Source organism: Pipistrellus kuhlii, unplaced genomic scaffold (genome assembly GCF_014108245.1).
Source record: "Pipistrellus kuhlii isolate mPipKuh1 unplaced genomic scaffold, mPipKuh1.p scaffold_m20_p_2, whole genome shotgun sequence".
Classification (NCBI taxonomy): Eukaryota; Metazoa; Chordata; class Mammalia; order Chiroptera; family Vespertilionidae; genus Pipistrellus; species Pipistrellus kuhlii.
In genome coordinates this window covers 129,349,576-129,363,758 of record NW_023425515.1, presented here as the reverse complement: position 1 = coordinate 129,363,758, position 14,183 = coordinate 129,349,576, and the positions used below count along the sequence as shown (strand labels likewise).

Here is a 14,183-nt window from a genome sequence, read left to right as displayed (position 1 = left end):
AAGCCGCTAACTACTCTCCCCTGTGGGCCATCTTGTGTCCACATGGGAGTGGCCATCTTGTATGTTCCAGTGATGGTCAATTTGCATATTACCTCTTTATTATACAGGATATAAGTAATAAAAAAAAGCGAGAAACATCCCAAAATAGGAAAACCTTGGTTTCAAAGAACCTACTCTTCAATCATCATCTATTCTTTCCAACATACTTATTTCATGACATAACCCGAGTGCAACAATCATCCTTCTCATAAGAATAATCCCATGATCCCATCAACTTTTCATCATTTCTCACTCACAGATGTCCTCTCTTCCCTCTTTCCAAAGTTTAATTTCCAATCATTGCAGACTTTCCCTTGCTTTTAACTTCCCTTCTCTATCTCTTTCTCCACAGTTGATATACTTGTCTGATGAAACCACTACTCTGGGTCAACATACCGACAACTCTGTGTCTGCATCTATGCTGGAAAATATGACCAAAGAGAACATAAACATGTTGCTTATTTAAAATTAACAATCACTAAATTCATTTGTACTCTTAATGTATCTCAGCAATAAATATTTACTTAGTCCATGCCTTCTGCCTCTCACTTACATCACTATTTCATACTCCTTTCTTCAAAAACAGCAACCCTCTAACTCACTATCATTTGATAATCTTGCTTAGTATTTCACTGAAAATATTATAGCAGTCAGAAGAGAACTCACAAACTCCTACAACCACATCCTACATTTTATCTGTGTTTTTATGCATACGTTTTGCTTTCTCTCCTGTTATTGTGGAGCCATATTAATAGACCAAATTAGGTCTCCTACCCATACCCTCCCAACTCCAGCAATTATCTTGTCATTCATGTATCATTAATTTTTCCTACTTATCACCATAATAATGTGCTTAATAAAAAATGTGTTTATTTCTGCATTAAAAGAATACAAACAAAAAACTCAACATAACTACCTTCTACTCTTTTCTTTTGGCTTCTAGATACAATATCTCCATGGAGTTCTGTTTTGCTGCTTTAGCCTCATCTTCCTAATTTTAAATGTTGGCTTACTCTAAGGCTCAATACTTGAAGTCTCTATTTTATCTACTTAAGAATTTCTGGCTTTACCCATGGTATAAATTCAAATTTTTTTTATTTTTATTTTAGAATATGAGAAAGAGATAGAAACATCGATGAGAGAGAACCATTGATTGGCTGCCTCCTGCATGCCCCCCACTGGAGATTGAGTCCACAACCTGGGCATATGCCCTAACTGGGAATTAAACCATGACCCCCCTGGTTCATAGGTAGACACTCATCACTGAGCAACATCAGCTGTGCAAAATACAAATTTTAAGTGTGTGTGTGTGTGTGTGTGTGTGTGTGTATGAATGAATGTACATGCCCTTTAAATTGAAAATCTACCTGTTTCTCTAGAAAGTAGTTAAAAAGTATAACCTTTGCGTAGTGATAGGTTCCTCAAGAAATCTCACTCACTCTCATGGCATTATCATGTCAATAACTGTCAAATTTATTCTTATACTAGAGGCCCAGTGCACGAAATTCATGCATAGTTGGGGTCCCTCCGCCTAGCCACAGATCGGGGCTGATCAGGGCCATCTTGCCTAGTTCCAATCAGGGCAATTGGGCCTAAAAGGGGCATGTCTGGCGTAGTCCCAACTGGCCAGACCCCAGGAGCAAGCTAACCTACTACTCGGAGCATCTGTCCCCTGGTATACAGTGCACATCATAGTGACTAGTCGGTTAACTGCTTAGTCAGACACTTAGCATATTAGGCTTTTATATATATAGACTGAGCTATTCAAACATCTCCTAGGCATCTCATACTTTTAAAATATGCAAAATTAGGCTCCTGGCATTTCTCCCCAAACCAGATTCTCCTACAGTCTTCACCATCTCAGGTAATAGGAGCCATTTTTCTAACTGCTCAGGCCAAAATGCTTGATTCTGTCCCTCTCTTATCTCCACACTCAATCTGTCAGAAACTTACCTTTAAATTTCTCCCAGTTTTCAATTTAAACACTACTATTTTATTTACCATACCTTAAGGTATTTTGTTCTCCTACTTAGCACTTATCATCTAAAATACTATACATTTTGCTTTTCTGTTTGTCTGATTTTTATACTAAAATGTAAACTCCATAAGGGCAGGAATTTGATTCATAAACCCTTCTCAAGTGTCTAGAATAGAGCTTGGACAATGAAAGATGGCACTATAAATATCTGTTGAATGAATGGCATTAAATAACTTATGCTATTGCATCCTCACTAGATATTATTAATCAGACATTAGTTTTTTAATAAAAAGTTCATAAAATGAGCATCCAAATCCTTCTTACATTACCTACACATTAAAATCTTTCTTGGAAAGCATCACAGTATATATACTGAAGAACCTAAATGAGCCTTAAAAAAAAAAAAAATCAGAGTTCAAATCCTTTTCACCATTTTCCAGCACTAGCATATTATTTGAGCTCTCTGGTGCTTAGCTTCTTCGTGAAAAGATGGGAATAAAGAAACCATTCAAAATACTATTCTAAGAATGAATGGAGATAATGCATGTAGATGACCTATCATATATTAAATGTTGAATGAATGTGATTGTCAATACTAATACCTCACATTGCTGAAAATAAATTGCTGATTACTTAGATATTTGTCATGACTTCTTTTTTTTTCTGTTAGGCAGTAGATACACAAGTGATTTTATTTTATTCTCTGTTTTTCAACATATATGGGATATTTCTTAATTTTTAAAATTTTTAAAATGTTAATTTCTGACTAAAAATAAGTCAGGATTTCTAATACCTCCCATTTGCAAAGAAGAAACTTAAATATAGATACTAGAGTTCATTTGTTTATCTTAGGTAAAGTAAAAGACAAAAATTTTTCTTTTTTTCTTTATTCATTTCAGAGAGAGGAAAGAGAGAGAGAAATATCGATGAGAGAATCATTGATGACTGCCTCCTGCATGCCCCCTATTGGGAATTAAGCACGCTACCCAGGCATGTGCCCTGACAGAGAATCAAACCATGACCTCCTGGTATATGGGTTGACACTCAACCACTGAGCCACAACAGCCTGGCAAAGTGCTTCTTTTTTAAAGATTTGTAGGTTACCATTAATATAAGCTAGAATTTTTACATTTTGTACCTCCTTCCTTTCAGGTGGAACATCAATAGATTGGAAAAAGACAATGATAACAATGTTTCCATTAACAAAAGATCTCGCACAGTAAAATGTGAGATTCTCCATATGAAAGCATCATTATAAACACTAGAGCCCCAGTGCACAAAATTCGTGCATGGGGTGGGAGGTGTCCCTCAGCCCAGCCTGCTCCCTCTCCAATATGGGACCCCTCAAGGGATGTCCAACAGTCCATTTAGGCCCGATCGCTCTCACATCCAGGACTGCTGGCTTCCAACTGCTCACCTGCCTGCCTTCCTAATTGCTCCTAACCTCTTCTGCCTGCCAGCCTGATTATCCCCTAACCACTCCCATGCCAGCCTGATTGATATCTAACTGTTCCCCTGCCAGTCTGTTTGCCCCAAATTTCCTCCTCTGCCGGCCTGGTCACCCTTAACTGCCCTCCCCAGCAGGGTTGATTGCCTCCAACTGCCCTCCCTTGTAGGCCTGGTGCCTCCCACCTGCCCTCCCCTGCTGGCCACCTTGTGGTGGCCATCTTATATCCACATAGGGGCTGGATCTTTGACCACATGGGGGCAGCAATCTTGTGTGTTGGAGTGATGGTCAATCTACATAAATATTACCCTTTTATTAGATAGGATTTTCATATATATATGTTTTATATATCTATAAAACACTTTCTCAGAGAATGGATAAAAATACTTAAAAAATACATCTTGACCGGATAGGTGACCAACAGATATAATTCTTAGAATAAAAGGTCACCAACCCAAAGGTCTTAAAATTTTAATTAAAGTAAAGAGAGTGGAAACCTTAAAAATACTGCATAATATCAAAGGCTGAAGTTTTGTTTCCATATTAAAGCATAAAATAATTTAATGATCATACTATGTGCTTATATAGAGAACAGTCTAAGACTATGTCCCTGAGGCTTTTGAGGAGAACCAAGAAAAGAAAATACTAGTTTAACAGAACTCATTCCTTCATAAAAGGAACCTCAAGAAGAGAAGAGAGTAAGAAAGTGGCATATCTCATTTTATAGAAAGGCTCATATACTACATGGCTAATCAACTGTAAATAAGTTGATCATCTGATCATGACTGATCCAATAAACAAGGTGATCATCTGATTATGACTGAGATAAGTTGCCAGGTCCAAGTCAAAATCAGACATACCAAATTTTAAGTGAAAAAAGTTCAGTCACACAAAAATTGTTTGGCTTTGCCTTTGGGTGGGGGGTGGGGGGTATGAGGACATGAGGAGTGAAAAAGAGACGGATATGGTATAAGAGTAAGAAAGAACTCTGTGTCAACAAGATTTTATAAAAGGAACAGACTACCTTTGAGATCGGCATACTTTATTTACCTGATATGTCCCACTAATATTTTTAACTTTTTTTTTTTTTCCAGATTCTCTTCTAATAAGTAACTTTATGCCATCTGTTTTTGCCTAAGACAAATGGAGCTGGCAAGCAAAAGTATTTTGTGAGGTAACTGAACTATAACTTCCCCAAAAAAAACGAAATTTGAAAAAAAAACTGCAAATATAGGCTAACATCTGCAGTTATCTTTGAAAAAGTCTTTTGTTGTTCCTACATTCATGGGACTTAATTTTAGAAAAATTTTCTTCAAGAGCAAGAATTGTTCATAGACCTGAGATAACTGTTTCCCACAATAACAGAGCATGATGAAATGAACTGGATGGCTTCCCCATCCTCAGATTCTTGATTTGCAGTTCCGAATATTCCTGGTATGCGATAACCCATACTCTCTCCCCACTCATCAGGATGACGTACTTTTTACTTTCAGTAGGTTGAAGTAGAGGGTATAATTAATTTTACCCTTACTCATGGTACCTAAAAGAAAAGCAAATGGTAGAGTAGCAGTTGGATGATAGAATTTTAAAAGGGAGGGGGGAAACAGCCATAGGGATCTTTTCTGTCTCCCTCTCTGTCTTAAACATGTAGAAGTATCCATTTCCAATTAATAAGAATGGGGGCAAAATGGAAATAAACCATCTAGAGAAGGGAGTCAAAGTTGGTAAGAGTGGTCACATAGAAAAATAGGGAAGATTGTCTCCCAGGGGGCTTTTTGAGGAGGATCACACAAGAAGGAATACTAAAAGAACCCATTCCCTTATAAAAAGGAATGTAGGGTGTGAGTAATACAGTGGCACTACAGCAAGGCTGATACATGGCTGATTAACTGTGAATAAGGTGGTCATCTAATGCCCGGCCAGGTCCAAATAAAAAAAATCAGACAGACACATCCACACACAGAGGGGTTTTTTCAAAGTGGAATCACTCAAGAAATACTGTTTTATCTTGTTTTTTTGAGGAGGTGGGAGCAGGTTGCACTAACTCATCCTACTACTAATCATCCCCATCCTAATGTATCAGCATAAAAGCCAATAAAACTTGCCTTAATTCAAGCACAATGACAGATCCTCAACCTAAAAATTTCTGGCCTTATAAGGGGTACAAATAAGAATTTTAAGGTATATATAGAAATTTGTATGTTCTTTAAATTGAAAATCTACTCGTTTCTCTGGAGAGTAGTTAAAAAATATAACATTTGCTTAGTGATGAAAAAACTGAATTAGCCAAAGCTTCTTGCATTTCTAAAACAGCCATAATTAGTTCTATTGCAATTATTTGCGCAATTTGGTCTACCTTAGGCTATAGTGCTGTTAGTGTCAGCATGCTGTGGATTATCTTCTCTGCAACATTTAAAATATCCTTAAATGGAATAATTATCTTACCCATAGAAGTATTTTCTCCTGATGACCCACCAACATATCTAGTAAAAGGGAAGAGCTGCTCTCTTTTACACTAGAATGAAAACCACCCTGGTCACATTATTCTGGTTTTTGAAACATCATTTTTAGCTACAATTAGTGGGATAGCAAATAAATTTATCAATCAATAAATACAAATATCATTGCTAAATGTGCTGCTATAAGTAGGTAATAAATATATTAATATAACCTAACATCTACTGCCAAATAACTGACTTCCATCAATGTACATTCTGCATGTTGAGAAGTGCTGAGATGCTTACTTTAATTTCAACTTGCTCTTCCATTTCTTTAGTTTTTATTGTAGTGTATTCCTTTTCAAGCCTAAGAAGAAAGAAAAGGTGTATTTTGATTCAAAAGTAGTTATTAAATTATAAAATTTAACACTATATATTAAGACAAAATATAATTTCATTAGGTTCCCCCAACTTATATTATATATTGAGATATTTAATGAGAAAAATCATTCAAAGAGTTGCATAAATTCTTACAAAAATTACTTCAAAAATAAGAAAAATAAGAACCATACAAAAGTAAATTTTAAAACAGCGATTTTTAACCCTTTTCATCTCATGGTACATAAACTACTAAAATTCTGCACCAAAAAAAATACGTTCTGCTGATCATTTTATTTACAAAAATAATAGTAATAGTAATTATCTACCCTTTTTCCTCCAAAGTAACTTTCTTTAAAAATCACGTGCCTACACTTATATATAAGGATTTCTGTTACCAAGAATTAACCAATCGGACACAACCTTATTATGCAACATGACCAATAAGAAGCAACTCTATTATATGACCTATATATTTATAGCTCAAGGTAGAACATTCATACCAGATAGCTACTATTATGTTGACTATTGCCATTTCTTTTATTTGACTATTTAGAGGAAAAGAGGTCAGTACCCCTAACTAAATAGTCAGGTATTATATGTTTTAAAATTTTTTGTGGCGCGCAGGTGGAAAAAATGCTGCTTTAGAAAGTAAAATATATAAGGCACAAAACAGAGAACTAAGTATACAGTTTCAATTCAGCACTAAACTTATACGAAAAAACTACCCATCCTCCCCCCTCAAATTAAAATTTATCTGTAGAGTTCAATCAAAGAGATCTTAACCAAAAAGAAAAGCTTAATAACAGTATACATTCTGAGCAATGCATTGGTAAGCAAATTCATCTCTGTGCAAAAAGCACAGGCCCTACCTGATTTGGCTCAGTGACCAGAGCATTGGCCTGAAGGGTCCCAGGTTCGATTCCAGCCAAGGGCACATGCCCGGGTTGTGGGATCGATCCCTTGTGTGGGGTGTGCAGGAGGCAGCCGATCAATGATTCTCTCTCATCATTGATGTTTCTCTCTCTCTCTCTCCCTCCCTCCCTCCCTCCCTCTCCCTTCCTCTCTAACATCGATAAAAATATGCATTTTTTAAAAAGCTCAGAATGAACAACATAAACTGATGAACAAAAACAGATCCAGAGACAGAGAAGCAGCAATCAGACCATCAAACCTCAGAGGGAAGGTAGGGGAAGGTGGGTGAAGGGGGAGAGATCAACCAAAGGACTTTTATGATTTAAAAAAAAAAACCTCAGAAGCCATAAAGAACCAAAATAGCACAAGATTAAATCAAATAGAAGAAAAAATGATACAATGAAGAGAAGCAATAAACAAAAGATGTATGAGGCTGCTGCACAGATGTATGTATGAGGCATAACATGGCATGTTTCTTTTTTGTAAGTAGAAAGCATGCATTCTAAAATAATAGTAAAACAAATTTATAAACCCAGTAACATAGTTGTTTACTATCAAGTATATACAATGTACATGATTGTATGTACTATACTTTTATAAAACCTGCAGTACAGTAGATTTGTTTACATTAGCATCAACACAAATACATGGGTGATGCATTATATTATGATGTTACCATGACTACATCACTAGAAGATAGAAAAATTTTAGTCCCATTATAATCTTACTAGTGGCCCAGTGCACAAAATTCATGCACAGGGGAAAGGGTAATAACTCAGCCCAACCTGCCTCTCTCCAATTGGGGCATGTCCAACCCCCAGTTTAGGGAATCAGGACTAAACTGACAGTCAAACATCCCTCTCACAATCTGGGACCACTGGCTCCTAACCGCTCACCTGCTTGCCAGCCTGATTGCCCCTAACTGCCTCTGCCTGCCTGCCTGCCCGATTGCCACTAACCTCTCTGCCTGCCTGCCTGATCACCCCTAACTGCCCTTCCCTGCCAACCTGATCTCGCCCTCCAACTACCCTCCCCTGCCAGCCTGATCTAGCCCCCAAATGTCCTCCTCTGTCAGCTTGATCTTGTCCCCAACTGCCTTAAAACCCCTCCTCAGACCACCTTAAGTTCTGCCTTCACAGTTAATCCAGATTAGGTTCTGATTAGTCAGTTTCTATGCCAGTCAGCATCAAAAGCTCCGCCTCCTAGACAGCCACTGGCTCCTTGCAATTCACCCAAATTTGGTTCTGATTGGTTGGTTTCTATACCAGTCAGTATCTCCAGGCCTATTTCCAGGCCTGATCAAAGACGCAGGGCTGATCAGCAGCCCCTGAGGAAGACCGGAGAGAAAGAGACACACACTGCTGGCCAGGCCCAAAAAGAGAGAGGCAAGGGCTGATCTACAGCTGGCACAGAGGCTTCAGATCAGACTCTGTTTCTCTCTCCAGGTCTCTCCCCGGGACTGATCCACAGCCCCCTCAGCAGTCAGCACTGACTGCAGGACTGATTTCTGGTGTTTGGTCGAGCCTTTGGTCATTACAGTCACTGCCTTTTTATATATATAGATGGGATCACCTTCCCTTATTTAGTCCGTTGTTGACCAAAAACATGGTTATCTGGCACATGGCTGTATAAAACTGACTAACATATTTATAATGGGGGAAAGGGGACAACTATATCTTACAAAAGAATTCCAATTAATAAGCATAGAAGGAGTGAGGCAAATACAAAAGTCACCATTAGAACTCCACACTAGTAACTGCCACAGGCAAAAAAAATTAAAAAATAAAATAAATAAATCAATGAATTCTAAAATTAGTGAATAAAAGCTTAAGCATAGTTTCAAAGCAATTCTCCAAAAATATTTAACAATATGGGGGAAATGGTAAGTTTATAGTACAGAATCCTAGCGGACAACATTGGAGCCAACTGATCAAAGTTAACATCACCAATAATCACTGACATCAAGCACCCTTGTGAGGATATACTGAGAAGGGCATCTTGCTTCTGTGGTATCTTTTCCAGTAATCAAGATAAATCATTAAACAAACCCAAACTGAAGGACATTCTACAAAATAACTAATCAGCTCACTTCAGAAATATCAAGGTCATGAAAGACAAGACTAAGAAAATAAGAAATGACAAATGAGATATACTTTCTTGCAATTCTACTGTAAATGTAAAATCATTTTTTAGAAACATATAGAACATAAAAAAGTAGTCCCAACAAATTATTTTTATGTATTTCTCTTGACCAAAAATATTAAGTTTAACAACTCCAAATATTAATAACGCCAGGCCCCAAATGACCTATAGCTGCTTTTAAAAATTAAATTATCCAGGAATAATGAAATTCTCTCTCAGAAAATAAGAACTTATATACTACATACACACACACACACACACAAATAAAAGGGTAATATGCAAATTGGTCAGGATGCCCACAAGCAATAATCGAACAGCAGGCTGTGTGAGGCGACCAGGCTGGTGGAGGGGCAGTGAGGGGCGACCAAACGACCAAATAGCAGATTGTGTGGGGCGACCAGCAGGAGGGGAAGTGAGGGGCAACCAAACAACTGAACAGCAGGCTGCATAGGGTGACCAGGCCAGCGGGGGGGCGGGGGGGGGCAGTGAGGGGCATTCAGGCCAGCAGAGGGGGACAGTGAGGGGCAGCCAGGCCAGAACAAGGGAGGGAGACAGTGAGGGGCAACCAGGCTGTCATGGGGGCAGTTAGGGGCAACCAGGCCAGCAGGCAGAGGAGGGTAGGGGTGATGAGGCCAGCAAGGAGGGGAGAGGGGGCGGGCAGTAATAGGCAATCAGGCCAGCAAGCAAAGGCGGTTAGGGGTGATCAGGCTTGGGGGAAAGGGCAGTTAGTGGTGGTCAGGCAGGCAGGTGAGTGGTTAGAAGCCAACGGTCCCAGATTGTGAGAGGGAGCAGGCTGGGCTGAAGGGACCCCACCCCGTACACAAATTTCGTGCACCAGGCCTCTAGTGTGTGTGTGTGTGTGTGTGTGTGTGTGTGTGTGTGTATGTGTGTGTGTGTATATATGTATATATATATAATCTTATTTAGCTAAGAGTAATTTTTAATTGAGGTAAAAATATATAAACAAAGCTTATCATTTCAAATATTTTTAAATGTACAGTTTAGGATTAAATATTCATAAAGTTATACAGCTATTATCACCAGCATGTCCATAGCACTTTTAATCTTATAAAACCGATACTTTCCCCATGAACCAATAAAACCGCATTCTCCTTGTCTTAGACCCAGACAACAACCATATTATTGTGCTTATGATTATAACAACATTAAGTTTTTCATATAAGTGGAATCATATTGTGACTGGCTTATCACTTTTAGCATAAGGTCCCCAAAGTTAATCCATTTTATACCTATGTCAAAATTTCCTTCCTTTTTAAGACTGTCTTGTATTTGTTGTAAATATAATGTATTTCATTATGTCCATACACTACATTTTGCCTATCCATTTATCCTTAAGAGGACACTTTAGCTGCTCCCAAGTTTTACCTAATATGAATAATGCTGCTATGAATATGGGTAAACAAATTAGCTTTTTGAATCTTTATTTCATTTTTAGGAGTATATACCCAGAAGTGGAATAGCCGGATAATATGGTAATTCTATTTTTAAGCTTTTTAAGAACTGCCATATGCATTTCCATAGCAGCCTTGCCATTTTTCATTCCCAGCAACAGTGCACAACGGATCCTATTTACTCCACATCCTCAGCAACACCTTTTATTTTCTGTTTATGTGACAGAAGTCATCCTAATGGGTGTGGGGTGATATCTCACTAAAGTTTTGTTTTTTTTCTCTCAAATGACATGTATCACAAGTCTAGAATAAATATTCCAAAAATTTATATGGAACCACAGAAGATTCTGAATAGCCTCAGCAATCTTGAGGTATCACACTACCTGATAACAAACTATACTACAAAGCTATAGTTTTAATTTACATTTCCATGATGATCAAGGACGTTGAGCATTTTTTTTTAATGTGATTCTTTTTTTTTTTTAATTTCCTTATAACTTTTTTATTGATCTTTAGAGAGAAAGGAAGGGAGCTGGAGAGAAAGAAACATCAATGTCCGATCGAAGTTATCATTGGCTGCCTCCTGCATGCTGAGGATCGAGCCCACAACCTGGGCATGTGCCCTGACAAGGAATCTAACAACCTTTTGGTGCAATGGATGATGCCCAACCAACTGAGCCACTCCAGCCAGAAAGAGCATCTTTTCATGTACTTATTTACCTACTTTGGAATAATGACTATTCAAGTTCTTTGCCCATTTTTTACTTATTTTTATTTTTTAATTTAATTTATCGGGGTGACATTGGTTCACAAAACCATGCCAGCTTCAAGTGTACAACTCAACAAAACATCATCTGCACACTGCATCATGAGCTCATTGCCCAAAGCAAAGTCTCTATCCATCCCCATTTATCCCCACTTTGCCCATCTCACCCCCGTTTCCCTCTATCATCACACTGTTGCCTATGTCTATGTATTTATTTATTTTTGTGAGAGTGTGTGTGTGTGTGTGTGTGTGTGTGTGTGTGTGTGTTTTGCTTATCCCTTCACTTCCTTTACCTTCTTTCATCCAGCCAACCAAGCCGCCTCCCCAGGTTCTCTTTTGCTGACAGTTATCATTTTGTTCCATGGATCCATGCCTCTGTGGGGTTTTTTGTTACTGTTGTTCATCAGTTAATTTTAGATTCCACATATAAATAAGATCATATAGTATTTATCTTTCTCTGACTGACTCATTTCATTTAGCATAATAATCTCCAGGTCCATCTATGCTGTCCGCAAAAGATTTCCTTCTCTTTTATGGCCAAGTAGTATTCCATTGTGTAAATGTCCCACAGCTTTTTTTCCACTCATCTACAATGGCACTTGGGCTGCTTCCAGATTTTGGCTATTGTAAATAACACTGCAAAATAAATACAGGGATGCATATGTTCTTTTGAATTAGTATTTCCGGTTCCTTCAGATATATTCTAAATAGTGAAAACTCTGGGTCAAAGGCAGTTCCATTTTTAATTTTGAGGAAATTCCATACTGTTTTCCACTATGGCTACACCTTTCTGCATTTCTGTCTATAGTGTACAAGGGTGCCCTTTTCTTCACATCCTCACCTGCGCTTGTTGTCTGATTTATTGAGGACAGCCATTCTAGCATTTGTGAGGTGATATCTCATGGTAATTTTAATTTGCATTTCTCTCATTAGTGACATAGAGCATCTTTTCATATGTCTATTGGCCATCTGTACATCCTCTTTGGAGAAGTGTCTATTCAGGCTCTTTGCCCATTTTTTAAATTGGATTGTTCAGGTTTTTGGTTTTTAAATATATTTTTATTTATTTAAAAGAGGAAGGGAGAGGGAGAGAGATATATAAACATCGATGAGAAAGAATCATTGATTGGCTGCTTCCTGCATGCCCCACACTAGGGATCGAGTCTGCAATCCTGGCATATGCCCTGACCTGGAATCAAACCATGACTTATTAAATCAGTCAATCGATAACTTATTCCTTGTTCATAAGTCAACACTCAACCACTGAGCAAAGCCAGCTGGGCAAATTGTTTGTTTTTTAAGTGTTGAGTTATATATTAGTAAGTTCATTATATGTTTTGGAAATTAACCCTTATCAGATGCATCATTGGCAAATATATTCTCCCTTTCAGTGGGATGTCTTTTCATTTTGTTGGTTTCTTTTGCTGTGCAAATGCTTGTCAGTTTGATGTAGTCCCATTTGTTTATTTTTTATTTTGTTTCCCTTGCCTGAGGAGATATATCAGGAAAAAATACTGCTACAAGAAATATCTGAAATTTTACTGCCTATTTTTTCTTCTAAGATATTTATGGTTTCACAACTTACATTTTTTTTTTACACATTATGAGTTTATTTTTATGTATGCTGTAAGTTGGTGGCCTCATTTCATATTTTTACATGTTTCTGTCCAACTGTCTCATCATAATTTTTTGAAGAAACTGTCTTATCTCACTGTATTTGTTGTAATGTTCTTGCATTCTTTGTCAAATATTAATTTATCATACAAGTGTGGGTTTATTTCTATGCTCTCTATTCTGTTCCATTGGCTATATGCCTGGTCTTGTACCAATACTATGCTGTTTTGCTTACTAAAGGCCTTGTAGTACAGTTTGATATCAGGTAGTGTGATATCTCAAGATGGCTGAGGCTATTCAGAGTCTTCTGTGGTTCCATATAAATTTTTGGAATATTTATTCTAGACCTGTGAGACATGCCTTTAGTATTTTAAGTAGGAAATACACCAAATTTGTAGATTCCTTTGGGAAATATGGACATTTTAATGATATAAATTTTTCCATACAGTATATCCTTCCACTTATTTATATTTTCCTTAATTTCTTTCTTTTTTAAAAATATATTTTATTGATTTTTTTACAGAAAGGAAGAGAGAGGGAGAGTTAAAAACATCAATGAGAGAGAATCATCGATCAGCTTCCTCTTGCACACACCCTACTGGGGTTGTGCCCGCAACCAAGGTACATGCCCTTGACCGGAATTGAACCTGGGACCTTTCAGTCCATAGGCCGACGCTCTATCCACTGAGCAAAACCGGGTTTGGCCTTAATTTCTTTCTTTAGGGTCATATAATTTTCTGAGTTCAGGTCTTTTACCTTCTGGGTTAAATTTATTCCTAGGTATCTTTTTTTGTTGTTGTAATAGTAAATGGGATTGTTATTTCAATTTATCTTCCTGGTAGTTCATTATCCTATATAATAAAAGCCTAATATGCTAAGTGTCTTACCATTCAACCAGTCACTATGACACATACTGACCACCAGGGGACAGATGCTCTGAGCAGTAGGTTAGCTTGCTGCTGAAGTTTGACTGATCAGGATTGTGTGAGATATGCTAGATATGCCCTGAAGCTTTCCCATGGTCCCTCCCGGATTGGGACCGATCAGAACTGGG

The 14,183-nt window shown here is 37.7% G+C and overlaps 1 protein-coding gene across 11 annotated transcripts in view; it reads right to left on the bottom strand.

The window, feature by feature from the left end:
- Positions 1-14,183, bottom strand: part of EVI5 (ecotropic viral integration site 5) — a 164,334-nt gene that overhangs the window by 103,268 nt on the left and 46,883 nt on the right. For all 11 annotated transcript variants that reach the window (XM_036444102.2, XM_045584340.1, XM_045584337.1 and 8 more), the window contains one exon: positions 6,209-6,269. In XM_036444102.2, the coding sequence (XP_036299995.1) occupies positions 6,209-6,269 (61 nt within the window). The remainder of the gene's footprint in view (positions 1-6,208; positions 6,270-14,183) is intronic.